At 43.6% G+C, this 25422-nt stretch overlaps 2 protein-coding genes across 5 annotated transcripts in view; one reads left to right on the top strand and one right to left on the bottom strand.

Moving 5' to 3' along the window:
• Window positions 1-13466, top strand: part of AP3M1 (adaptor related protein complex 3 subunit mu 1) — a 33933-nt gene extending 20467 nt beyond the window's left edge. For all 3 annotated transcript variants that reach the window (XM_060125834.1, XM_060125837.1, XM_060125836.1), the window contains exons 8-9: window positions 496-640; window positions 1112-13466. In XM_060125834.1, the coding sequence (XP_059981817.1) occupies window positions 496-640; window positions 1112-1212 (246 nt within the window). In that variant the 3' untranslated portion in view covers window positions 1213-13466. The remainder of the gene's footprint in view (window positions 1-495; window positions 641-1111) is intronic.
• The window catches only part of VCL (vinculin), a 101326-nt gene continuing 80371 nt past the window's right edge, over window positions 4468-25422 (bottom strand). The window contains exons 13-21 of one of the 2 annotated variants that reach the window (XM_060125823.1): window positions 21955-22104; window positions 19848-19956; window positions 18429-18731; window positions 16707-16831; window positions 15179-15364; window positions 11544-11747; window positions 9317-9520; window positions 8831-8935; window positions 4468-6576 (exon numbers count right to left, since the gene is read on the bottom strand). In XM_060125823.1, the coding sequence (XP_059981806.1) occupies window positions 6430-6576; window positions 8831-8935; window positions 9317-9520; window positions 11544-11747; window positions 15179-15364; window positions 16707-16831; window positions 18429-18731; window positions 19848-19956; window positions 21955-22104 (1533 nt within the window). In that variant the 3' untranslated portion in view covers window positions 4468-6429. The remainder of the gene's footprint in view (window positions 6577-8830; window positions 8936-9316; window positions 9521-11543; window positions 11748-15178; window positions 15365-16706; window positions 16832-18428; window positions 18732-19847; window positions 19957-21954; window positions 22105-25422) is intronic. The other variant, XM_060125822.1, reaches the window with a different exon arrangement.

Genomic DNA, 25422 nt, shown 5'->3' with positions numbered 1-25422 from the left:
CACTAAAAGTTTAAAAACACCAATTTAGGCCCATCTTCTTATTTTATGGAGAAATAAACTTAGGCCCAGAGATAAACAGTAAAGGTGGTATAGTGGAAAGAACATTTGATACCAGAGAGCTGTAGGTTCAAATCCCAGCCTTGCCTCTAACTAGCCATGTGACCTTGAGCAAGTCATTTGACCTCAGAGCTTTAGTTTCCTCATTTGTTAAGACAAAATTTACATTACAGGTGTCTATGAGACAGCATATGAATAGTGCTAAGCACAGTGCTAAATCCAAAAGTAGATGCTTAACAAACATTGATTCTCTACCCTCACTCTCCATTCAGAGTCACAGAACTAATTAGTGATAAAACTCAGTGGAAATCCCAGGTCTGTTTCCAAGACACTGTGCTTTATTTTGTACAGAAGTTTATGGTGTCTTTGCACCTTGTCTTTGAACATATGTCTTTAATAAATAGTTCAGAATGTTTTTGTTTTTTATGTCTTTTTAAGGTACTAACGTGGGATGTGGGAAAAATCACTCCACAAAAGCTCCCCAGTCTTAAAGGACTGGTAAATTTACAATCTGGAGCACCCAAGCCAGAAGAGAATCCAAGCCTCAACATACAGTTCAAGATCCAGCAGCTTGCCATTTCAGGTAAGGAGAAATTTGACTTGTGTTTAAGGGTAATTGGGTTTTGCTGAGGTCAGCTACTAGGATCTTAGAAGGGTAACTGACATTCCGTCTCTACAAAGAGCAACAGCTCCAGTATGCCTTTCACTTTGTGCTATGGGTACAGTGATTTTGGAGAGCACCTTATTTCACACAGCTTCCCTTCACCCCTACCCTCATTCAAGCACAAAGAAAGGAGTCATTCATACTCACAGAAAGTAGAATTATCCTTAAAAGACACTGCTTGTCCACATGGGAATCTGAACTAAAACCATATTTCCATAGTGCTATAATCTGTGAATGGTAGAAGACACATTGCTTCCAAATGGTGACAAGCACACTGGTTAATGTCACATTTACTGTGTAGTAAACTCTATTTGCTAAGCAAATATTGTATTGGTTGGTGTGACCAGGATAGTAATTTATTCCTTTCCTTACCTATTCTTTTTGACACAGGCTTAAAAGTAAACCGCTTGGACATGTATGGGGAGAAATATAAGCCATTTAAAGGAGTCAAATATGTCACGAAAGCTGGAAAGTTCCAAGTGAGGACATGAGAAGAGGCCAGAATTCCTGAAGATATGTTTGTTTTCCAAGTGTCATTACAGTTTATTACCATTAGGTACCAATTGGATGGGAATACATATTGTAGTTAAAGCATTTGTGTCGAGCCACACACCGCTAACAGAGTTGCTTAGTAATCAATGTAGGGTTCTTAAGTAGCTTTAAGCTAAGGAAACTTCTGAATGAATTAGCTTATTTGTATCTTGTCACCTAGGATGATTTTAGAGGTGATTTCCTCCATAGGGAGATACCAGCTGGAGGCTGCATATTTTAACAGTCAAGGCAAAAGTCTACAGTGATAACTTCTCTCCTAAAACAAGTGAGCTGGTCTCAGCAGGAGCTATCTTAGTCTGTAATGTCATGTATCAAGTGCAGCCAAATGTCACACTTGATCTTAGCCATCCCAAATCTTCTGTCCCAACAGAGGAAAAATTCCTCCCACCCCAAGAAGTTTACAGAAAACTGCCTCTTCAAGTGTTTGCCTTATTCAGCTTTTCACTTATGCCATTAAGCAAGCACTGTAGCAAAAGCCACTCCACATGGCCCTGGCAGGGAGCACTGCTGCTCCATGCTCCATTCTCACTGTACTTGGTATTGTATTTTTTATAAATAAGATTTTTATGTAAAGCTCAGATTTTGATTTATAGGGATTGCTTGCTGCAGTAAGTACCATCTCAGTTTTGTGCCACTTGGTTCAGCTGTTAGCACAGTAAAAATGATTTGTATCAAAGGGGTGAATGCTTTAAGGTAATAAAAGGAACACTACTTCTGCTTTTAGGAAGTTATTGCAAGCACAAGCATTTGAGATTTTAAGCAAATTAATGTAGTAAAAGAGAAACTTAAGTGAACCTTTGCCATCTTCATGTTTTATAAAGCTTATCCAACACCACTTAAAACCAGTTAGCCTAAAGGCCTCATGCCCTAGTTCAGCTAAAGGAAGAAAATGTGCCTGCCTCACTGTTGTCAATCTTTTTTTTTTTTTTCTTAAATCTTTTATCTCTGTTGTTGTTCTTAAGGGTTTCAACTTGTCTACACTCCTTGTCTTCAGGGGAACTCCCTTTTCATATTGTGTGCTTCCCAAGGCTATAGTCAATAGATTCCTTCCTGAAACTATTGTTGTAACTGTCACTGGAGTACTTAAATATCTCTACTGTACTGACAAAGTACATTATAATGAGGCAGAAACAAAATCCTCAGTAACATTGATAAACCTGTATTGATCTTCATGGTTGGCAAGTCAGTCCACAGTTGTTATCATTTAACTTGATTGACTTAGAAGTCCTTGCCCAGTTATTTTGCTTCATTAGACATGAAGAATGGAGAAAGTTAAGGTGTAAGTTCTTGCTCTTGCTATTAGTTTTCTTTGTGACTCCATTCTTTTCATTGTCAACTTATCCCTTACCCTTATCATGCTAATCGTAGCCCTTACACTCATCCCATTCTGCTGTCAGGGCTAGTGGTTGGTGCTGGTACAGGGAGCCCACTGTACAGCAGCATTCTTACCTTTGCCTGCCTAGGGCACCCAGCCTGCCTTTCATCTAATAGGAAAGGTTACTTTTTGCAACTTAGTAATTTCTAGGGTAACCAATATCAGCTTGGCAGCTAAAATTAAGATGTTGCCAAATATTTATTCCCTTTGCCTAAGATTGGTTACCCAGTTCAAATGCTTTTCATTTTAATGTCTTCCTCTTCAAAGTTCATACCTCAAAAGAGCAATCAATACATTTGCTTTTCTTTCTGCAGAATCCCTAATCTCAATCATCCATATATGGACTAATTTTCTTTCTGTGCTATCTTCTCATATACAAGCAGATTGTATTCCAAGAGTCCCTTCTTCTAGCAATTTCTGCTAAAACTTCCAAGTAGACTGTTTCCTTTTACAATTAAATTATTGTATTTATTAATTTGATTGAATCCAGTAAGTCCTTTCTCTAGCTCTGGCTACACTGTCAATAAAAAGATGAAAGCAACAAGTTGATTTTTTAGCTTGACTGTTAATTCAGCATTCTCAGCTGGGCATGCCAGTGTTAGGGCAGGCTGAACACGGTCACATTTTACTCTGCCTCATCACACAAGGTGTGAGGGTTGTTGCAGAGCACTTCCAAGTGCTCCTCTCTTGACCTCAGCCTTATATATTTTCTCTAACCATTACCCTTTTAGCCACAGACTGAATAATAAGTGATCAAAGCTACTCTCCGTACCACCACGTACTAATAACAAAGATCCATGAATTCTTAGTAGTAGTGAAATATTTTCAAGCATAGAATTGCAGATAATTCCAGGATAGCCTCATTTTCTAAATTCTTAAAGGAGTATAACCCAAAAGCTCATTTTCTGCGTAAAGGAGTCACCATCATTTTATTCAAAGGGAGTTCATGTGATGGGTTCATTCCTTAAGTGCTGCTATAGAAGAACCTTGGAAAATACTGGTCCTGGTGTCCTTAGAGTCATCTGACTTGAGAAAAACTATAATGCAGCAGGAAGGCAGCACCAGTGAGCATATGGTAAATAGAAAAAATGAGACCGTGAATACTGTTTTCAGATATTACTGAGCTAATTCAGTACCTCTGGACAGTTCCCTTTAACTCAGACAGCTGGAATCTGCCTCCCTAGTCAGCAACTTTTCTATGTTAAAGCAGTGATAAATGTAGTCAGCGGTACTATCCCCCTTTAGAGATATTTACCACTTTCATATATAGAAAATAAGGCAAAAATACTGATGTCCCAGCTCTACTTCAAGAACCTGTTCCTCCTCTTAGAGCTTCCTCAAGCAAGAAGAGGAATATGTGCCCGAAAGCTAGCTCTGCCTCATAACTCTGGTGGATCCCTGACAACCCTGTTGTTCTGTATTGGGCTTTAGAATATTAAATATCAACCTGCAATATTCCTGCACATGTAATAGCTTTAGCTTAGGGGATAGTGATGGCTTCCACATACAGCCAGAATCTTCTAAGGTGGACTGCTTCAACCAGGGGATGATCTGTATCATCTGGCTGCTTTCCTCTGTTAACCTTTTGTCACTTCTGCTCCTTCTAGTTTATAATCCCCAATGTTGTCCTTTATTACAAAGGTCTTGTTAAGTAAATATATTACCACTGGTTTCTTCTTCTTCCAGTACAATATTTGGATTAAATAAAAACCCTTAGTTTCCACATTTTGAGGATTAGCTTCACTGGCTATTCTTCAAAACAAAGGAGAAACCTGATCTAAAAGCTCTTGCTGAAATAACTTACCCATCATTTAAAGCATTATTTATATAAATGTACTTTATTGTTTTAAACAGAAGAGGCAGAAAATACTTGCATATAACAAATCCTAGCTTATAAATGTAATTTTTTAGTGATGTCTAATCAGCATTCAGGGATTTTTTTTTTTTTAATTTGCTTCACTGTGTCTTGAGCACTGATATTAGAGAAAAGCACATTGGCATAAAGTGTAAACCAGTGTCTCAAAACACTGGAAGAACTTGGAGAGCAAACATGATTTTTCTTACTTCCTCTAAGTAGTCTTTAGTAAAACAAAAGGTGATCTTTGGCATAGATTCATGCTTTAAAGGCATTAATATTGCATTTATATCAGGTAAGCAACTATACAAGGATGCTGAGGGCCTTGAAAATAATCATCAGTTAAAAGAAAACAGAGGAAGCCTGAGTGTACAGTACCAACTTAAGACAAGTTTTACACATTCGATGTTAGGGTCTAACACACACTGGAGGTGGGGAGGACATTCAGGCAAGGGTTCTTACTCCTTTACTCATCCAGTTCTGGCTTTGGGAAGAAGTATAGTTTCATGTGCTGGGGAATGCTTAGACAGCAGTGGTAAGTACAAGAAAGGAAAAATTGCCTTCTCTCACTTTGCTAATAGGAAACTTACTATGGTGATAATTAAATATTATACCCATTACTCTTTTGAACAACTGTACTTAAGGAGGGAGGGTAGGATGCAAGGAGCTTGGCTGTTGTTGGCTGAGGGAGGTAGGAATCACTGAGGACTGTTTCCCATCGATTCATCCCCAGCAGTGCCAGAATTCCAGTCTGCAAGTACCACCTCCCTTAGGTAGGCAGTGTCCTTCAGACAGGACTGCCTTTCCATTAGACACTCCTGGGGACAAGCACCAATTCTTAGGACTGAATTTCAAAAGGATAAAAACGATCTTTCAAAATTATAGAACAAACATATATCTTTAAAACCTTGTTTAGGAAGGCTGTGGGAAGAATACAAAAGCCAGGACAGGAGACATCATTTGGTTAAAAATTAAATGCAGCATTTCAGCTCAGAAAGAACAATAAGAGCTAAGAATGAATGATAAGGCCTCAGCATAGATCTCTGCAGGCAGTGACAAAGCGTGGAGTGCCTGGGAGTGGCCCTGCTGGGAGGATGGGCAGGGCCACGCCCCGGCCACTCTGCCTCTCCAGTGGCAGAGAGCACCAGGACACACAGTGTGTTCTTGGGATGGCTACCTTGGCAGGCCGAGGCAGGATATGGGACGGAAGGTTTCCCTAGCACAGACATTGCTCTGGAAAGAGGTAAAGACAGAATCACATGATTTGGTGATTTCCTCCTGACAAAGTGAAATTTGGTTTTGTACTGTGGGAAACTAGAAGGATTAAATTGGGGAAGGGCAGGAAGTGAATCCAGGCCCCACATGCTGGGGCTCCCCAGAGGCCACCTTCCCCTGCAACAGTGAAGGTCACTCCTGAAAAGGACCAAGGTAGCACAGCCAGGGAAGGCAGGCAGGGTCAGCAGCAACATGGAAAGCCCAAAAAATTTTGGAGGCACAGTGATTTCCTTAACTGATTTGCCTGGGCCCTGGGTCTTGGGAGCCTGGCGGAAAGAATGGGGAGACGGGGGCAGAAAGGGAACTGTCCTTTAGGGAACAAGCGCAGAACAGGATGTCTGGCTAGTGTTCACTCTTGGATTCTGAGTTTATGTGAAGTCCATGGGCTAGAAACCCCGTCTGCCTATTGGGACAGAGTGTGCACAAGTAAAGCCGTGGTCGAGAATACAGGCTTTATAAGGAGACACATTTCAAAGTGTCCATGACAAGAGTATAAATGTTTTCTAATGTGAAGAGGCCCCATTCCTTTCTGTTATGTCAGGCCAAGATGTGGCTTTCAACCCCCCAGTAATCTTGGGTGGCTCCTGGGACTCCGATCATTTTCATTCTGTTCAGCAGGGGCTTCTGTGTTAGCCAGGTTCAACCAGGTGTCTACTGGTACCAGGGAGTCTTTCTAACCCAGCGCAGTGTAAATCCAGCATCTGTTCGAATTTTGATTGAAGCTGCTTCTGCTTCTCGAACAGTCTCCTTCACAGACTGCATGAGGTTCTGGGCATTATGAACCAGCATCTCTGTGGCCTGTAAGGAAAGAGGAGCTCTCCATTACTCACAGTCGCTGATGGAGCCCTGCCTCTGAAACAGGCTTAAGCCAGGAATGCAATGCAGTTTACCCTACCTGTACCTGGCATCCCTTGTATTTGTCACATCACTGGTGGTTTATAGCTGGATCACCAAAAAGAACCCAAAACTGGACCATCACTGATTTTATACTGTACCCATAGGTGGCTTCTAGTGTATACTCCTTTCCTGGTGTTCAAACAAGCCCCTACCTCGGGCTTCTGCAGTCCCCTCTACCTAGAATGCTCTTCCCCCAGGTATCCCATGGCTCACCTCTCACCTCCTTCAGATCCTTGCCCATTTGTCACCTTGCTGAGGCTTTTCCTGCTCACCTTATTTTAAATCACAAACCACCTTCCCAACTCCCAGCATGCCTCATCCTCCAATTCTTTCTTCACTTTTCTCTACAGAACTTACCATCACTAATTGATGTACTGTATGTTTTACCTAGGTTGTTTATCTGATGTTTTGTCTAAAATTTAAGTTCCATGAGGGCAGCAATTTTGGTCAATTTTGTTCTCTGCTGTACCCTAGTGTTACGTCAGTGCCTGTCACGAGGCATTTCATAAACATTTAATTAACACATGAAAAACTAACCAAGTAAACCAACCACCTTATAAATCCATGAAAATCTAAATAAGTAAATCTTGTAAACATACAAAATACAGGACTGAGATCACACTAGTAACTAACTTATCAATCCATTAACTCAGTAATTTTTTTTTTAATTCTTAAATATTTTTGAGCTGTAGACCCTTTGAGGGTTTAATGAAGGCTGTGGATTCTCCCCAGAAAAAATTGCTCACGTGCACAAAATTTGTACATGCAATTTCAGAGGGTTCATGGGCTCTGAGAGGCATAACTATGGACTAGAATTCCCAATCAGTTAATCTTTTCGCTTGGTCAACAAAGAGGCTGAGGCCCAGCATGATTCGGAGACTTGCCAGCCCAACTCACACAACAGTCAGGATGAGCCTCAAAACTTCTGACTTGCAATCCTGTGTTTCTTCCATTCTACCACACTGTTTCTTTCTTTTTTTTTTAACTGGAATATTTAATGGAACATAGTAGATACTCCCAAGATACATTTTTGTTGGCTAATGGATTAAATGATAAGGTCGGAAACTCTGAGTCTTACCCTTTCTTCCCTGTTTTTTCTATTTCCTTTTCTTGGGGCAGGAGAGATCACATGACAGGAAATAGCCTAGTGCCCAAACCCTGCCTAGAACACATGGAAGTTAAAGGTTAAAATCCAGTTCCCATGGTTTGGGAGAAGAGAGGGTTATGGTGAGAGCTGTTGAATTAAACCATGGTAGTTAAGGTAGCACTACTGACACCAAGAGAAGTAGCCTCCCTGTTCCTCTAAAGTGCTCCTAACCTCTATCTCCTGGCCCGGACAAGGAGAGGGATTGTGTGTATTTTGTTAACTCCCCTACATAGTATGTAATACAGTGCCACATACATATCCCATTGCATGATGAGCCTTGTCTGAGCAGTTCAACAAAAGATGTGCTACCTTCCATAAGAAGAAATTGTTAAGTCTGGCTCATAGCAGAGACTACTAGAGAAGAAATGAGAGGAAGAGGTGCTCAAATGAGGGCTTTCTGAGAAGACCTGAGCCACATTCCCAGCAGGCAGGGAGAGAAAAAACTGTGACTGCCGAGATACATACAAGAAACACTTAAGCAAACACTCCCACCATCTTTATTTCATTCTCTGTCAAAGAAACCAAAAGAGAAGCACCTCGTTTGAGATGTCATTTCAGCCTCAGCACAGGCCTAACCACCTCATGCCCCTGAAAAGCCTACACTATTCATCCTCCCTGAGGTACTTATCACCCAGAGAACAAGGAAGCAGAAATTCTCCAGCCAGAAGGATAGAGTGAGCAGGACTGAACAGGCATTGGAGGCCTCGAGAGAGCCAAACCTATTCCAGGGAGGAAAAGAACCAAGTAGAGAGTCCTAACTGCTGCTGATTCACTTAACCTCCCAAGGCCTCAATTTCTCAGCTGTAAAATGACAAGAGTTGCACAAGAGCTTTTTACTTCCCTTTCCAAATTTCTGATGATCTCTCCAACATAGATGCCCTTCTGAGAGAACTGAAGACTCCATCCTACATACTGAATACCCATTTCACAGTTAAAATTTCCTCAAGGCTGAACTGAATTGCTATCAAGTGGAATAGAAGCTGCTGGCGAGAAATCAGAAGCACATACCTGCTCAGACTCCTCGTCGCTTATGTTGGTCCGGCCCAGCATGGTGGCCTTCACCGTGGACAGAATTTTGAGCTGGGTGCTTATGGTTGGGATTCGCTCACATACCTAAAAAGAAAATTTAATTTAGTATGTTTCTTTATTTTTCTTATCCACAAGCTCCCTGAGGATGAGACTTAATTCACCTCTGTATTCTCAGTGGCTGGCATGCAGAAAGCATTCAGTAAATCAGCAGCAGGATTCCAATTGTTTTACCCCTAGGATCAGTATAGTCCTTCTGTCCAGACATGGAAGCATTAAAATTCTTTCATTTGATTCAGAAATAAACTTGCCTGTATCTGTCTTTCCCAAATACACATGTGTATTTCCCCTTTCTGCTATTTCTTCCCATTCTAAAGTACCTCCTCCTTGCTCACCCAGTTTTCTCTCTCCTGCTTTTCACCCTACCCCCTGCCCCCCCCCCGCCACACACACACTTTTCCTGAGTACCTGTAAGAGGTTGGTTCTAATCCGCTTATCTGTGCACTGCTTGGCAACCTCCTTGGCCAACCGAGTCACCTCATCTGAGGCCTTGGCTATGTCCTTGGCACACTGAATCAGTGCCCGCTTGGTACCGCTGCCCCCTCTGACCAGCCGAGACATCTCAGCCATCAGCAGAGCCATGCGCTTGGCTGCTGCAATGATGTCATTGCCCTAGAGAGAAGCAAGATACAGTGTGAGCTCAGCCCATACTCTGGCCAAGTTAGGGAAGGAAGTAGAAGCACAGAGAAGAGAGGAGGGAAGCCTGCTGCTCTAGCAGCCCTCTGGAGGGGTGAGAAGAAGATATACAGACTATTCTTGAGTGATAAAGATACAGCACAGGAGAAATAAACAGAAGAGTGAGCCAGGGTACTCACCCCAGTACTCAGTGAGAGACAGAGAGAGAGAGAGAGAGATCACCGGACCAAAAAAGGAAGACTTGGATATTAATCTGAAAGGGCAACATGTGAGCCCCAGGCATAGCACTAAACAAGCATTTCAGCATTTCCAGGTTAATCATGTCAATAAATTGGGGATGGGCCCAAGAAGTTGGTTAAACAGGCATTTTCCTTTCTGTGGGGGGAAAGCAGTACAGCTGGCCTGAAGGGAAAAATACAGATGAGCCTTTCCAGATGCTGAAATCATCCTCTTTATCCTTACCCTTGTTACAAACAGCAGCCAATGATTGTCGCTGCTGAACTAGAATTTAAACCAAGTAACTATCAGCCTTGGTGAAAAAAAATTTTTTCTGACCTAAGTCTGCTCCTGCCCTCCCTCTACTGCCTCTTGTTTGTACTCTCAGCCTAAAGGAACATATTATTTTAATTTTTCACATTTAAAAAGGCCAAGAATCAATTCTTCAGTCCTCTCAGCTAAGTGGCTTCAATTAAAGAAACCTTCACAGTTAAGAGGATGCTGGGGGAGGTGTTGGGAAAATAAAAATCGTGAGTCAAGCCGTAAATGTAACCCTCACTCCAACTAACAGCAGTTTATCTTACACTGGGCATTTTGGTTCATTAAAACCCTCATGGGTCATAATAAGGAAATGTACAAGTAATTTACTTTATGCCTTCAAAAGGCTGATATTTTGGCTGATAACAACCAAAAATAACAAATGCAATGTTCAAAACTACCTAAAAGGCCAGGCTCTACACATTTTTCCCCTCATGCTTTACAATTTCTAGACAATGCAGTGAGACATACACAAACCATGCCACTGCAGGGTGCTCTGTGAGAAACCTCCACAGGCACCGTGACGTGGCTGATCTTTTATGGTGGAGGGTGTATGACATCTTGGGCAGCAATTGAGGCCAGAGAGAACACAGGCATGGGAAGAACTCATGAGAATAGGGGTATGTTAGACAAGGCTGGCTGGGCCCACCTCTTCCAGTGCAGACCTGGGATCATTCCAGGATTTCATGACCTTGGTTAGAGGACAGTGTAGTGCCAGGGTTAGTTATTTATTACCCATCGCTCTTCAAACCCTTTCTTCTTGCAACATGCCACCTTCAAAGGGAAAAAAGTGATTGCCCCCATCCCCCACTCCCTAAGGCCAAAGCTCCGTTGGTTCCTGTCCTGCAGACTTGAGCGCTATCTGATCCCAACTCACACCCCCTCTCCCACTGAAACCCCTGAACAAGCCAGTCAGTGAAGCCCCCTTCCCCGTGGGCTCCCATGAAGGGAGCATCTGCCCCACAGCATCTGCCCCACAGCCAAGTGCAGGACAGCAAGCAGCCCTCCCCAGAAACACTCCTCACGCTGATCAACTCTGCCTGAGCCAACAGTGAGAGGTCAGCGGGGAGGGGGCATAGGTGGGGGACAGGCAAAGTCCAGTGATCAGGCCAGATGACCTCTTAATTGTCTACAATGATTCCTGACCTGAAAGTCACTGAGAGGCATCCACGGCTTCCCAAGGGGTTTAAGGTTCCAATATGGGCCACAAGGTCAGTAAGAAAAGGAATCCTTTCAAAAAGTGACCCCATCTCTAACTCCCAAACATAAATGCAATCCAGTTAATCTGGCATTAGCAGACCTATCAAACTTGTGAAGCCAGTCCTAACAACAAGGTGCAGACAGACAGATGCCCGCCCGGCTCAGACTCACAGGACCCGCACAGATCATGAGTGATGCAATGTGTCAAGGCTGCACATGGCCAGATGCATATGGAGCAGCCCCAGCTGGGGGCGCTAATCAGTACCTTACTAGACCACTTGGTAGCTTCCCGATGCAATGACTGAGCCGCTGCCAGAATGGGCTGGTTGACCGGCTGACTGGATGGCATTAACAGCAGCTCAGGTTCGTAATCGTCTTCCATGTCAGGGGGGACAGGGGACCCAACAGCGTCAGCCGCATCTGCCTCAGCTACAGCACTTATACCCACCTTAGCGGCTGGGTTACCCGGCTTTGTCGATGGCAGGAAGGGTGAGAAACAGGGACAGTGTTAGTAAGAGCAGTAGGGCTTGGGCAACTGAGCTTCAGCCGGTTTAGTAACCAAAGTTTGCCTAGGATGGGAAAGAAAATGGATACTCTCCAGGAGTCAGATGAACCAAGCTCCACAGAAGGGGGAATTCTCAGCCTCCGGCACCGGCCTTGTTCACAGTAAAGGAAAGACGCTTACGCCAGTAGCAAACGGTTTCCAGAGAACTATTTATACAAAGAAAGAAAGTGGCATTCCTTTTGTATACACTTACTACCAAAGAGTAATTCTCAGGTCAGAACATTTTTGAGAAGCCAAACAATAGTAACTTATTAACTTTAAAAGGAATCCAGAGGGAAAATGTAAGTGGAACCACACAAGTTGCTTTGAACAGAACAATGTGAACAACTGCTGGCTCATATGAACGCTGTTCTACAGCTTCCAGGAAACAGAAAGTGTCTTGGGTCAGCTCTGCAGCTGCCAGACACAGATTATTTCCTTCAGGGGTTAAAACTTCCAGAATTGAAAATGATAAATTTGAGGCAACAGATATCAAACCAGGAAAGAGGCAAGAAAAACACAATGGTGAGTGAAGAGGACTTATCAAATACCCCACAATCACCCAGCTAGAAGGAGCCTCAAGAAGACATCTCATCCAGCAACCACCTTAGGGAAAACCCACACTTCAGAGCAGCTCTCCCTAAGGTCTACAGAGACAACACTTCACAATTTCACATTGCATCCATAACTAGCCGACTAAGAAACCTGTTCTTCGGGTACACCCTGAATCTCTCCAGTTGCACTTACCCCAAACTCAATTTATTGATATTTCACAGATAAGATAACACATGGACTTGTCAACTGACCAAAGCAGAGTTCAGAGGAGCTCAAAACTGGTGTCCATGAGAAAACAGGACCCGTGATGGGGGAGAGAATTAATTTAATACCAGGGATGGGCATTCTGAAAGGCCAGGAAGGAAGCAAGAGAGATCAGATGCTGAAAATAGGCTAAGGGGGAAAGAGAATGAAAGGAATTGCCCCAATGAAGCCGAACCACTTATATAAAGAATGGCAAACACAGGTTCTTTATATCAAACATCTCTAACCAAGAGGAAGTAAGAGTTTGTGTGGAATTTTATTTGAGGTTGCTACAACTCCTGAAAGTCTTAATCCGCACAGGAAGCCTGCCTCCAAACACTGACTATTAAGTTGGAGGATTCAGGGCCAACAAGGGGTTTGGGTACCTTCTAAATCCTTTCACCTAAACTGTCTCAACCAGGACTCAACTCACCCCCATTCCTTAGAGGAGAGGCCAGCCCACTTCTGCTGGGGTTCAGAGTCCCAAAGTACAAAGCAGACCGACAGATACACAAACACATACCACCATCCGTCCTCCCTAAACACATGGTTCAAATAGCTCCTGACTTCACACAGCTCAAAGTCAGCAATCCCCAGATGCTCCAAACCTCCAGAGACAGTCAGACCTACGGATTTTTGGCAACAAATGGCAGAGTGGGATAAACATGTAGGCCAATGCTGTCTGCCCCTTAAGTTTTATGTTTGTCTTTAAATTCATGTATATTTTGTGTTCCACTGCACAATGTATCTGTTATTTTTTTTAAGTTCAAAAGTACATTTATTTAAAATGTGGGCAAGATATCAATATAAAAGAAAAGAGTGTAAGAAATAAAGATTTGAAATGTTTTGTACTTTTATTTTTAACATCCATAACTTAGAGTGTATCTGGGTTTATAAAGAAATTTAAATTTTTCCTTAGGGAATTCCCTGGCGGTCCAGTGGTTAGGACTCGGCACTTTCAATGCCGGGTGCCCAGGTGCAATCCCTGGTCAGGGAACTAAAATCCCGCAAGCTGCGTGGCACGGCCAAACAAACAAATAAATATGTTCTTTAAAATCTTTGAGTAGGGCTTCCCTGGTGGTGCAGTGGTTGAGAGTCTGCCTGCCGATGCGGGGGACGCGGGTTCGTGCCCCGGTCCGGGAGGGTCCCGCATGCCGCGGAGCGGCTAGGCCCGTGAGCCATGGCCGCTGAGCCTGCGCGTCCGGAGCCTGTGCTCCGCAGCGGGAGAGGCCACAGCAGTGAGAGGCCCGCGTACCGCAAAAAAAAAAAAAAAAAAAAATCTTTGAGTAAAACCAACCTTCACTATCACCCCCACCCCACTCCCCATGTGCACTGGGACTCTGCTAATGGTCCCAGGGGTGTGCATGCCCCAGCTAGAGAGAGATGATTATAAGTGATTCCACGGGTCAGGTCCAACACCAACAAGGTCACCATTCCTTCTTGGAACCTGGGCTCACAGCTAACAGTGCAGAAAAATACAGAGTTAAAAAACCAAGGTAGGGCTTCCCTGGTGGCGCAGTGGTTGAGCGTCTGCCTGCCGATGCAGGGGACACGGGTTCGTGCCCTGGTCCGGGAAGATCCCACATGCCGCGGAGCGGCTGGGCCCGTGAGCCATGGCCGCTGAGCCTGCGCGTCCGGAGCCTGTGCTCCGCAATGGGAGAGGCCACAGCAGTGAGAGGCCTGCGTACCGGAAAAAAACAAACAACCAAACAAACCAAGGTCAAATTCCCAGCCTGAAAAAACCCAAGATCAGCTGCATGTGCAGGAGGTCCCTGGGGAACTACATTCAATACAAGAGCTTGAGGTGGCTGAAGGTGTGAAATGAACAAAGTCCAATAGATGTTGGGAATAAAGATGTAGGTTCATGGTAGAAACAGTTTAGAACTGACTTCGAACCACCTTCCACTGCAGGGTTAACAATAATATTTAGCTCTTGTCTAGAAAAGCTACCACTCACTTTTCATCATTCATGAGGCATGACTGCTGCAGCATCCAAATTTTCACCAACCATGTTAATATTTACACTTCCAGATTGTTTAGTAGGAGTTAGCCTGGAGCTGTCTTGAGTTGAGGGGTAAGATGATTCTGAGAAAGGGAAAAAGCACATGGCTTCTAAGACACCAATCTACCTGCTTCTATGAGAAAAGAGAAGGAAAATGCAAATATTTCATGTAGCTATAGCAGAGCCTACAGAAGACTGTGCCATGTTTGCAGTGTGGATAATTAGCACGAGAGCATCTAAAAACATTCAGTGACCCCAAGAAAGAAGAGCAATTTCTAAGAGACCAAATGTCCAGCATCAGGGCAGCTGACACTCTAGAGGACAGAAGGAAAAGAACTTTCATCTCTAACTAAGGTATCCTAGCTCTCACTTTAGCTGCTAGAAGGAGAAACCATCAAGTACCAGAAACATCTCACTAAACCACAAGAAAGAAGAGGATTGTGCTATTGGCAATAACAGGAACCAAAGCAGAGAGAGGGTGATTTTCCAAATAGACTTCCTGGGCTGTGTACATGGCTCTTCATCCTTTCTCAGCAAGAAGAGCTTCATTACTCACCTTACTGGACCATTTGCGAGCTTCATCATGGAGCTGCCTGGCAGCCATCATCATTGGCTGGTTAATCACCTCCCCAGCTTTCTGCTCAGGGAACTCTTCATCCTTCTCCTCTGGTGGTGGGGGCCTGGGAGGAGGGACCTCACCCTCAGGCAGAGGTGGTTTGGGAGGAGCAAGCTCATCTGTCAGCTAAGAAAGAATTACCAGGTTGTAAGTAAAGCTCTAGGAACTACTCCCCACCAGAATTCTTTCCTTTCCTTTAAAAAGCATCCCCAAAAAAGCCACCCACATTCACTCCATTTAAGACCATCCACACTGATCATAAGGACCACCTGTTTCAATCTCAACAGAAGCATATTTTCTTCCTTTTTTCTCCACAAAAAGTTAGCACCTACTGTTTTGGACATATCCCAGGGAGGCACGCACAGCCCTACTGGGCCAAGGATCCTCAAACGAGATCTAAGTTCTGGTCCTGACTCTGTTGACGGGCAGCTGCATAAGCAACAACTTCTCCCCTGGGCCTTGGGTTTCTCAAAGGGTTTATCAGTGAGGAATATCTAGACCAAATGACCTCTAAGTTCTTGATTCCAAATGTCAGGACTCTATTGATCACATAAGAATCCATGCCCCAGAATAGCCCTCCCTAGCCACCCACCAACAGCCCAGCTGAAAAGAATCAAGTCAAATCAAAAAAGAAGCGTTGAAGGCTAGGGAAGCACTGTTCATTAGCTATGGGCACAGTGACCCAATTTTGTCCTCAACAAACTTAGAAACTTAAATATGGAAAAGTAAATTTGGGATATTAAATATGGGAAAGTATATCAGGGACAGTAAATCAAATTATTGCCTTGATAAGCTATTCCCAAGGACAAGCTATTTCCAATACTGTCAGAGAAAATGTCTAAAAATAATGACTATTTCTGATTCTAGGATTTGTATCTGCAAGCTATTGCTCAGCTTTCCTCCCCCTAAACCATTTACCTATGGAAGAAAAAACTCATGGTACTTTCTGGGGCATCAAAAGATTTAAAATTATAGTTAGGGAAAAATTAACTTTTTTAAAAAAAAAGGATTTTATTACTTTTGCTACTAAAAAAAGTCAAATGAAGGAAAGAAGAATGTACACAAGAGTCTAACCACCTCAGGTTTGTCATCATCAACTGGGAACACATAAATTCTCACCACAAACTGTGCAGATTATTTTCCCACTCCTCACTAACTTGCCCCACTAACTAACTCATCACTCATCACATCCACACTTACCACAGCCAGCTCCTCTGCTCCAGTCACTTCCCATTAGAGCAGGCCAACACCAAAGACCCCCACTTACCCAGCACACGCCATGCATAAGCACTCGGTTAATACCCCGCCAGATTCAAGAATGAAAGTCGAGTTGTGCCTCTGACTGAGCTTCAAGTAAAAGTTAAACAACGCTACCTAGTGACCGAGGCTCCAGAACAGCCTACCTCTCTCTTGCTACAGTCCCGACACCCTGCTGCTCAATTCTCCCAAACTCTCTGAATCTACTTACTCGGAGCTGTTCAAGGTCTGGCGGAGGAGGCGGGAAGTCAGGCTCCTGAGGTTGGAAGGCTTCTCTGACCTTGGCCACTGCTCCCAGGATCCGGTATCCCGAGTCCAGGAAGCTCTTTTGCAGGCCTAAACACAGACACCCTCACTTTCAGTTGGGTAGGTCAGTGCCCTGGAGCACTGTCTGTCCAGCAGAAGAACTGGTTTCCAGTAACAAAAGCTGGATATGAAGCTGCCAGTAAGCAGCACAGGCAGTGACTGAAGGGGAAGAGAGGTAAGAGCCAGGCAGATGCCCTGAGGCCTGCAAAGAGTCAAAAGTGGCACAAACCAGCTGATCCCTGTAGTGCTCAGGGCGCCTTCTTGCCTGTACAGCTAACAAGTACTCAGCACATTGCCGGGCCAGGAACACTTTGGGCTCAGGTGGTGCTCATCACCTCTCATGATAAAGCAGTCGAGAGATAAGCCTGCCCCACTCAGAACAGGGGAGATGTCAAGTTTCAGATGGGGCACACATTCCCTGGAGTACTTCTCACCTTTCTCCCTACTCCTTTGCTCCACTTGGCATTCAGCATATTAACCCCTACATTGAGCTGCTGCTACTGTGTCCAGTCACCCAGAATTAAAGGAATCTACTCAAACTATTAGAAACTCCAATTAGGAAACTGAGCACATCTTCAGTGATGGTGGGTTGAGAAAACCAGAAAGATTTTACCTGGGCTAGGGACGAACAGGGCAGCCCCTCCTTCCCATTCTCTCACACTGAGTGGATTCTACTCATAGAAGAGGCTAGAAACACTAGAGGCTCACAGGAGGAAGGAATTCAGATGTTTCCAACCAAAAAGGAGTGGTTACATCTTTAGCAGTAATGAAAATATGATCAAAATTCAGCTAAAGAAAACACAAACTCTTTGGTGTAGGATCAAGATCAAGACCTAGGAGACCCACAGGTTAACTTAGGCTTTCCAGATTTGACAGAAATAATGAATGTTGTCCAGAGAAAAAGCATTTTAAGAAAAGCAGAAGGTATGCCAGTTACATAAGCTAAATGGTTGATAAATTGGTTATTATGCATCTTTTGAGAAATTTCCAAAATAATGACTAAACAGGACCAGGAGTTATTTAATCAGACATTAAGAAAGCACAGAGAGACTTCCCTGGTGGTGCAGTGGTTAAGAATCCGCCTGCGGACACAGGTTCAATCCCTGGTCCGGGAAGATCCCACATGTCACGGAGCAACTAAGCCCGTGCGCCACAACTACTGAGCCTGCGCTTTAGAGCCCACAAGCCACAACTACTGAGCCCGCGAGCCACAACTAGTGAAGCCCGCGTGCCTAGAGCCCATACTCCACAACAACAGAAGCCACAGCAATGTGAAGCCCACATACCGCGATGAAGAGTAGCCCCCGGTCGCCGCAACTAGAGAAAGCCCACACACAGCAAGGAAGACCCAACGCAGCCAGAAACAAATAAAAAATAAAATTAAAAAAAAAAAGCACAGGGAAGTTGGTCCAGAGAAACTAACTTACAATAACCCTGCCAATATTGCAGAAAATATTCTGTCCAACATTTTGAATAGAGAAAGCTTAATATACTATCCTCAAACTAAGTATCTGTAGTTTTTGCTCCCAGGTTGTGTCATGGTTGTGGGGTGCATCTTCTCTCCCCACCCTGTCAACTTCCTGAATTAACCTCTCAGCTGAGGTGAACCATACCATGCATTGCTTACCAGGGTCAGAAATGTTTCCTGCCACAGCCTTTGCATCCACCACCATTGGGGAGATGGTTTTGCTCAATTCGTCAGAGGCGGCTTTCACGGCCTCTCGGAACTTGGGATCCTCAGAGTTCTCCACCTCCCTCTTAGCAACCAGCAGGATCCGGTTGGCCCGACGAGCAATGCTGGTTGCCCCAGCGACCAGCATCTGAGGCTGAATATTGGCCATGGCGACTTTACACTTGTCCAGGTCTTTTTTAATTGCTTCTTCGGAAGCATCCAACAGAGATTTGGTGTCAATGGCTTCGTCCACCAGCCCTGTCCGGAGAACAGAAATGGAATTTAGTTTCTATTTTAGAAGAACAGAGACTCCAAAACCCTGTTGTCCACTCAAATTTCTCACGTGAAAGTACAACACCCATAATTCTCACCTTCAGCTCAAAACCCTTCTTACACAATCAAAAGCTTCCAGGTGATCACCATTGTAAAAAAAAAAAAGTGAGAATGTAGCCCAGGAGGCCATACAGACTCACAGCATTTATACCAACCGTGGTCACCAGCCTTCTTGTATCTACCACAGACAACCAGAAACGCTTTGACATCAGGAGGAAACAAGGATTGCGTCTGAAACCTTCACCGCATCAGCACCACATTATCTGTTAACAGTATTTTCTCCCTTCCCGTCTCACTCCCCAGCCATCTGTTGCTTATTGGCAGCTTGCAGTGCCCAAGATGAGCCACGCAGAGGATTCCAATAACCCTAACAGCCTGTTTCTTGTTTCTGTTACCTCTCTTCAGACACCTCAGGAGCTCCACTTTCATCTCTGGCTGCTATGGACCCCTGTCCCAGCAGGTTCTGCAGGGAAGCCGAAGAGCCTACATTCCTCATCTCTTCCTCTCCCATCCCTCCCTCCAAAGAGAATGAAGAAGATTCAGAGGTGCCACCTCTATCGCACAGACACAGGTTTGTCAGTTGTTGGTTTCTCCTTTTTTTAAAAAAAAAACTACGTAGTTGATAAGTTGGAGGAAACTCTGAGAAGTTGTATTAAATGGTAGCTATTGTGGTTCCTTGAAATGTGAACCTGCTGAAAATGACAGGGACACTTACTGTATCCACAAACACCGCCTCTCAGCCTCTGAAACCAAACTCTGGCTCAGACAGAGAAAAGACACTATTCAGAGAAGATAGGAGCTGTAACAATAAACATCACACCGGGAGGGCCACATTAAAATCAAAGAGACTCAAAGAGTCTCTCTTCGGACAAAGTTGCAAGGCTTGAATGAGAAGCCGCTGCTGCTCAGCGGCCTTAATCAGGGCCAAGTACACTGTCGAGCACATGACGGTCCCTTTATCCAATTACAGCTGAGTAACATAACTGGTCCTGTTTCTCAGTCTCATGGATCAGACAGGAAGAATTTTGCACACAACTCTACCTGTCATTTTTTCAACATTATCGATCCACTGGTTCTTCATGGTCTCAAAATGTTCATAAGCAGCTTGATTTCCGGGATTCCTAAGTAAGATGCGAGCCGCTGAGACGACCTGGCAATGACAAAACAACCTTTAACCACCACTCAAATATAAACCTTCAGCAAAGCTTCCCCCTCTTTACCTACAGGTGGCACTATAAGGCCAAAAATCGGTGAGTCTCTTTTCAGACCAAGCACTTTAGTTTTGGTCTCATAAACAGCTCCCCAGAATGGGCCCTCACAAAAGATTTTACAGTTACAGCCTGATTTTAAGAAGGTAATAAAGTGACAAAGTAAACGGGTGTTTGCTTGATACTTCTGAACATATACAAAACGGACAGATACTTAAGCCTCATCTTAAAAAGCACCATTAAGAATGATACTAAAGATTACTTAAAACAGATTTATAAATATTTATTAAAAATAACTGTCGGACTTTCCTGGTGGCGCAGTGGTTAAGAATCCACCTGCCAATGCAGGGGACACGGGTTTGATCTCAGGTCTGGGAAGATCCTACATGCCGCAGGGCAACTAAGCCCATGTGCCACAACTACAGAGCCTGCCCTCTAGAGCCCGCGAGCCACAACTACTGAGCCCACGTGCCACAACTACTGAGCCCACGTGCCACAACTACTGAAACCCGCACGCCTAGAGCCCGTGCTCCGCAACAAGAGAAGCCACCGCAACGAGAAGCCCATGCACCGCAACGAAGAGTAGCCCCCACTCACCACAACTAGAGAAAGCCCGCGCGCAGCAACGAAGACCCAATGCAGCCAATAAATAAATAAATAAATAAATAAATAAATAAATGTTCCTTTAAATAATAATAACTGTCTACAGTTAACAAAGTGCTTTCACATCCACTGTCTTACTAAATCCTCAAAACAAGCCTGTGAGAGTGAAAGGACAGTAATCTCTCCACTTCACAGCTGCAAAAACCAAGACGCAGAAAATTTAAGTGACTTGCTCAAGAGCTCCCAGCTAGTCAGTTGCAGCACTTGGGGAAGGAACTAACATTTACTGAGTATTTGATAAGTTATAGGCTGCACAAGCATCTTCTTAATCCTCAAAACAATCCACTAGGAAGGAATTATCTCCATTTTACACAAGGAAACTCAAAGTGACAGAGGATTCGAATCCAGATCTGTCTCCAAAGTCCTTGCTCTTTCCATAGTTAGTGCCTTAAGCCTAGTGCTCTGTTCCTGTTTTTTCAGAAATCTCAGTTTTATAGAGAAATCCTATGTTTTATGTTCTATGTTTTATGGAAATTTTTAAGGAAAGTTAGACATGTTCATATTTTATGGACATTTTTTTTAAAAAGCTAGACAAGTATGATTTTTCAAGAGAATCTAACTTGTTAACATGCCACATTGGCAAAAGTTGAACAATTAAGAGACAAGCTTATTTCCCCTGTCTCTGCCTACAAGCTCCCCACCAAATCTAGTATCATAGATTTCTAAAGCCCAGACAGTTCCTAATGTACCACAGGCACTCAAGAAATATCTGCTGAATAAATGAATGAAAAGATAATGAATTTTCTGTAATTTTATTGGAAGAAAAAAACTGCACAAACATCACACTAAACGATGTTGAAGAGATCTTTTAAGAACATCTATCATGTACTAGAACTTTAATTCCTGTCCAAGTTGTTTTCTTTTGTTCCCACTCTTCCAATATTCTGTTTATAGTACATTAGCTACATCTTGGTTATATAATTAAATAAAAAAGAAAAATTATGGCCACATCTAAAATTTTTAAAATACCATCAAAGAGATGTGGGGAAAGGCATAAGCTCTAAAATCAAAATAAACTAACCTCCCAAGATTATTGAATTTTTCCCTAATTATGCATGGGAGGGGGGTGCTTTACTAGTTTTTTCTACTTTCAAAACTAATGATCACTGTAAAAAAATTCAAACAATATAAAAATGATTTAGACATTAAGGGTATGTGTGGATTCTTTCATGATATTTTATAGTAAGTGTTCAAAAATGTATAGAAACTGTTCTGTAACTAACCTTCTTTACTCAATATGGTGTGTACTGACATGATGAAGGGGGAGTGAAACCCACCTGGGGTGTGAGTTCTCGGGCTGTCTTCACTGAGGCCTGAATGCCTTCCACCGTTGATTTATTAGCAGTTCCAACAGCAGCCGCCTTCTCTGCCGTGGCTCCAAGCCTTCCTGAATGGTTTTCAAAGTTAGCTGCCCTCTCATCAAATACCTTGAGGAACAAACAAAGACATTAAGAAAATTTATTGCAATAAAATGGGTCAGGCAGCCTAAGAAAAAGTCTCTCTTTAAGCAGAGGCAGCAACTGCTTCAGCAAAGACTTTACAAGTTAATAAGACAACAGTCACATCGAGTCTTGGCCTTGCCGTATCTCCTCAGAGGTTTGGCCATAAGCATCACATGCATCCAGGCAAGTGCACACACACCGTTGAATTTCAGCGCAGTCAATGCTTACCAGGTGCAAACAGGACGTACAGTGCTGTGCAGTCTGCAATAAGGAGTTCACAGAATCCAAAGACTTAAATAATCCCTGTTTACAAAAGGCTTATCCCCTAGTTTGAAGAGTATAGAAAAACCTACTCCAGGTTCCAGTGCAGGTGGCTGGATGCATTAAAGGCCAAGAATATCCAGAGTCCTAACCAGAGCTCCAGCCTCCTCAGGGCAGCTTCCCTCACATATCCCATTACCATTAATGTTGTAAAAGCTCTGCCCCTGACCTCCATGGGAAAAATGATAGCTGGTGCTCACACACACGCCTGACACAAGGGTAAGGATGGCTGACTTCCATCACCCCAAATGCAAAACCATCTACTGAATTGTTCATTCAGTTCACATATTGTTAAAAAGTTAACTTCTTCTTCGACATGGATATTATGCAAGGTCATATACCACGAAGGGGACAATTTAACTTAGACACCAAAGTTCTTCTGTCATTTGTTTGGATCACATTATTAGAATTGATGCTTGAGGCAAGGTATATCCAACAGCCCTGGGTGAGCTTTATATTATACACAGAGCACATTAGGAACTGCCTGGCAGAATCTACCCTCTTCTTTGCCTCCTCCTGGAGGTCTACCTGCCCCTACTTGGAGACAAGTTCTGGCTCCCAGCAGACAATCTCTGAAGGTCTCCTGGTCCAACAGCAGGCTCCAGTCTCATTGCCAGGGTTCTATGTTTATGCACGCAAGTCTCTTCCCCATTCTGACCTCTTGTTTGGATTCAGCCAGCTGGGTTCTTGCCATTTAATGCTCAGGATCTCTTCCTAAATCTCTAGCCCCCTGGTCCTCTTCTCCTGGCCTCAGTCCTTGTTTCTCTCCTTGGCTGGTCTCCCACTCTGAATCTATAAGGCTTTGCCAACTTTGGTTCACCATCTCAACCCCAGTCTATGTCTGCTGCTCCCTCTGATTTACCCAACTGCTTAGCTTGCTTTTCTTGTCACTCAACCAAACTGTACTGAGCACCTACTATGTGCCAGGCCCTGGAACAGGTGCTGAAGATACAAAGATGAATAAGACATAATTTCTGCATCTCAAGGATCTCACATCCTAGCAGGGTTAAAAAGGCCCATAAACAGATACCTACAATAGTTGTGTGCTATGTGCAATAATAAAACTAAGCATTGATACTAGGGAGGAAAAAGTAAGGCACTTAGACTATCCAGGAAGTGAAGGATACTAGAATAAAGGATAAACAGAAATTAGCCAAAAGAGATAAGGGGACAATAATTAGGTAGAGAGACAGAAAGAACAAAGACATGGAGAAAAGAAAGGACAGAGTACGCAGGAAACTATAAGCAATGAGGTATTGCTGGGGCATGAACTGAGAGGTGGGGTTTGTGGGAAACAGGGGTAGAGGGAGTATTAGAAGCCAGATCACAGAGCTCTGGCTTTCTCCTATGTGAAAAGGAAGGGCCACTGAAAGGTTAAGCAGGAAAATATCAGGGTCAGATCTGTATTTTTATTTTATTCGTGCCCTAGTGATGGATTCAAAGACCAGTCTCAGCTGTGTAGTTATAAAGGCAGCAGGGAACAAGGATCAGAACTAGAGCCGTGGCAACATGAATAAAAATTAGAGAGAATTCAAGATGTATTTGTGAGATCAAATTAGCTTGTCTTACTTTATAGATGTGGGAAGATGAAGGGAAGAGTCAGTGGCGACTCACAAATTTCCAGCTGGAAGAAAACAGGAGGACAACACATGTTGAGGTACCCATGCAGCATCTAGGTAGAGATTACCAGCAGACAGTTTTGTCTGCTCATCAGACACTCAGATGTCCGGAATGAAAACAAAGCACATCACCCCAGCCTAAGGGGACCATGAGCTGAACTGACCAGTAACCTAGGCTAGAGAAAGAAAATGGGGGTCATTAGCAAATAAGAATAACATAAACGTCTGCTCACCAGTTCTACATTGTCTTGGGTGCCTGACCCAACCCTTTCTCCTTTACTACCAATACTATAGAGGATGGAAAACCAAATACTTGCTTTCCTAGATTCCTTTGCAGTGAGGTAGCCATGTGACAGCATTCTAGCCAATGAGACATACACAAAAGTCTCCTGGAGGATTTCTGGGTGAGCGTTTACTTTCATTTATTCAGCACCAAGGATGTGTCAGACATTGTTCTAAGAAATGGGAATAAAGTAATGACAAAACAAAATCCCTGCCCACATGGAGCTTTCATGCTAACGTGAGGAAAACGAGGTAAATATGTAAGTGTTGATAAACACGAAGGAGAAATGTAGGATATGGAGATTAGGGAATTTCTTGGGATGGGCTTGGGGTGGGGTTGCGATCTTAGGTGGTGACCCCAAAGTGACATTTCAGTAGAGAGCTGAGGAAAGTGAGCGAACAATACCTGCAGTTATCTGTGGGAGGACCAGAGAGAACAACAGCAAGGGCCCCAAGGTTAGAACATACAAACATAAACAAGGAATACTGGGAATACAACGCAAGAAGATCAATGCAGAGACAGGAGCATGAGGGGGAAGAGAGGCACCACACAAGGTCAGACAAGTAGATGGCGGACCAGATGCAGTGGTGTGACGAAGCTGCTGGTATCAACTCACACAAGCTCATAAGAGCCAAATGTGCCCATCTCTTCCCGACTCTGCTTACAGTGACTTCACGTTGAAACAGCCATCATGGGAATATTTACATCATGGAAATTAACAGACATTACAAATCAGGGCCTTCTTGTTTTTGTTTTTGTTTTGTTTTGTTTTTTCCTGTGTCTACCAGCACATCACTGGCCTTACTGTTCATTGTAAGGACTCTGGCTTCACTCTGGGACAGGGAGGAGTAATCTGAAGGGTTTGAGTAAAAGAATGACATCAAATGATTTAAAAGAATTGCCCTGACTTCTGTCTGGAGAATAAAGTGTCCTAAGGGGACACTAAAAGGAAGGTTATAACTAGAGGGACAGTTATTCTAGTTGTGACTGGAATGCCCCCACTGCTCATTTCTTACTGCCTTGAACATAATGCCTAGGGCTGCATCAGCATCTCACATCATGAGGAAAAGATCAAGAAAA

The sequence above is a fragment of the Lagenorhynchus albirostris genome, chromosome 16, assembly GCF_949774975.1.
Source record: "Lagenorhynchus albirostris chromosome 16, mLagAlb1.1, whole genome shotgun sequence".
NCBI lineage: Eukaryota > Metazoa > Chordata > Mammalia > Artiodactyla > Delphinidae > Lagenorhynchus > Lagenorhynchus albirostris.
This window is presented reverse-complemented; position numbering and strand designations above follow the sequence as displayed.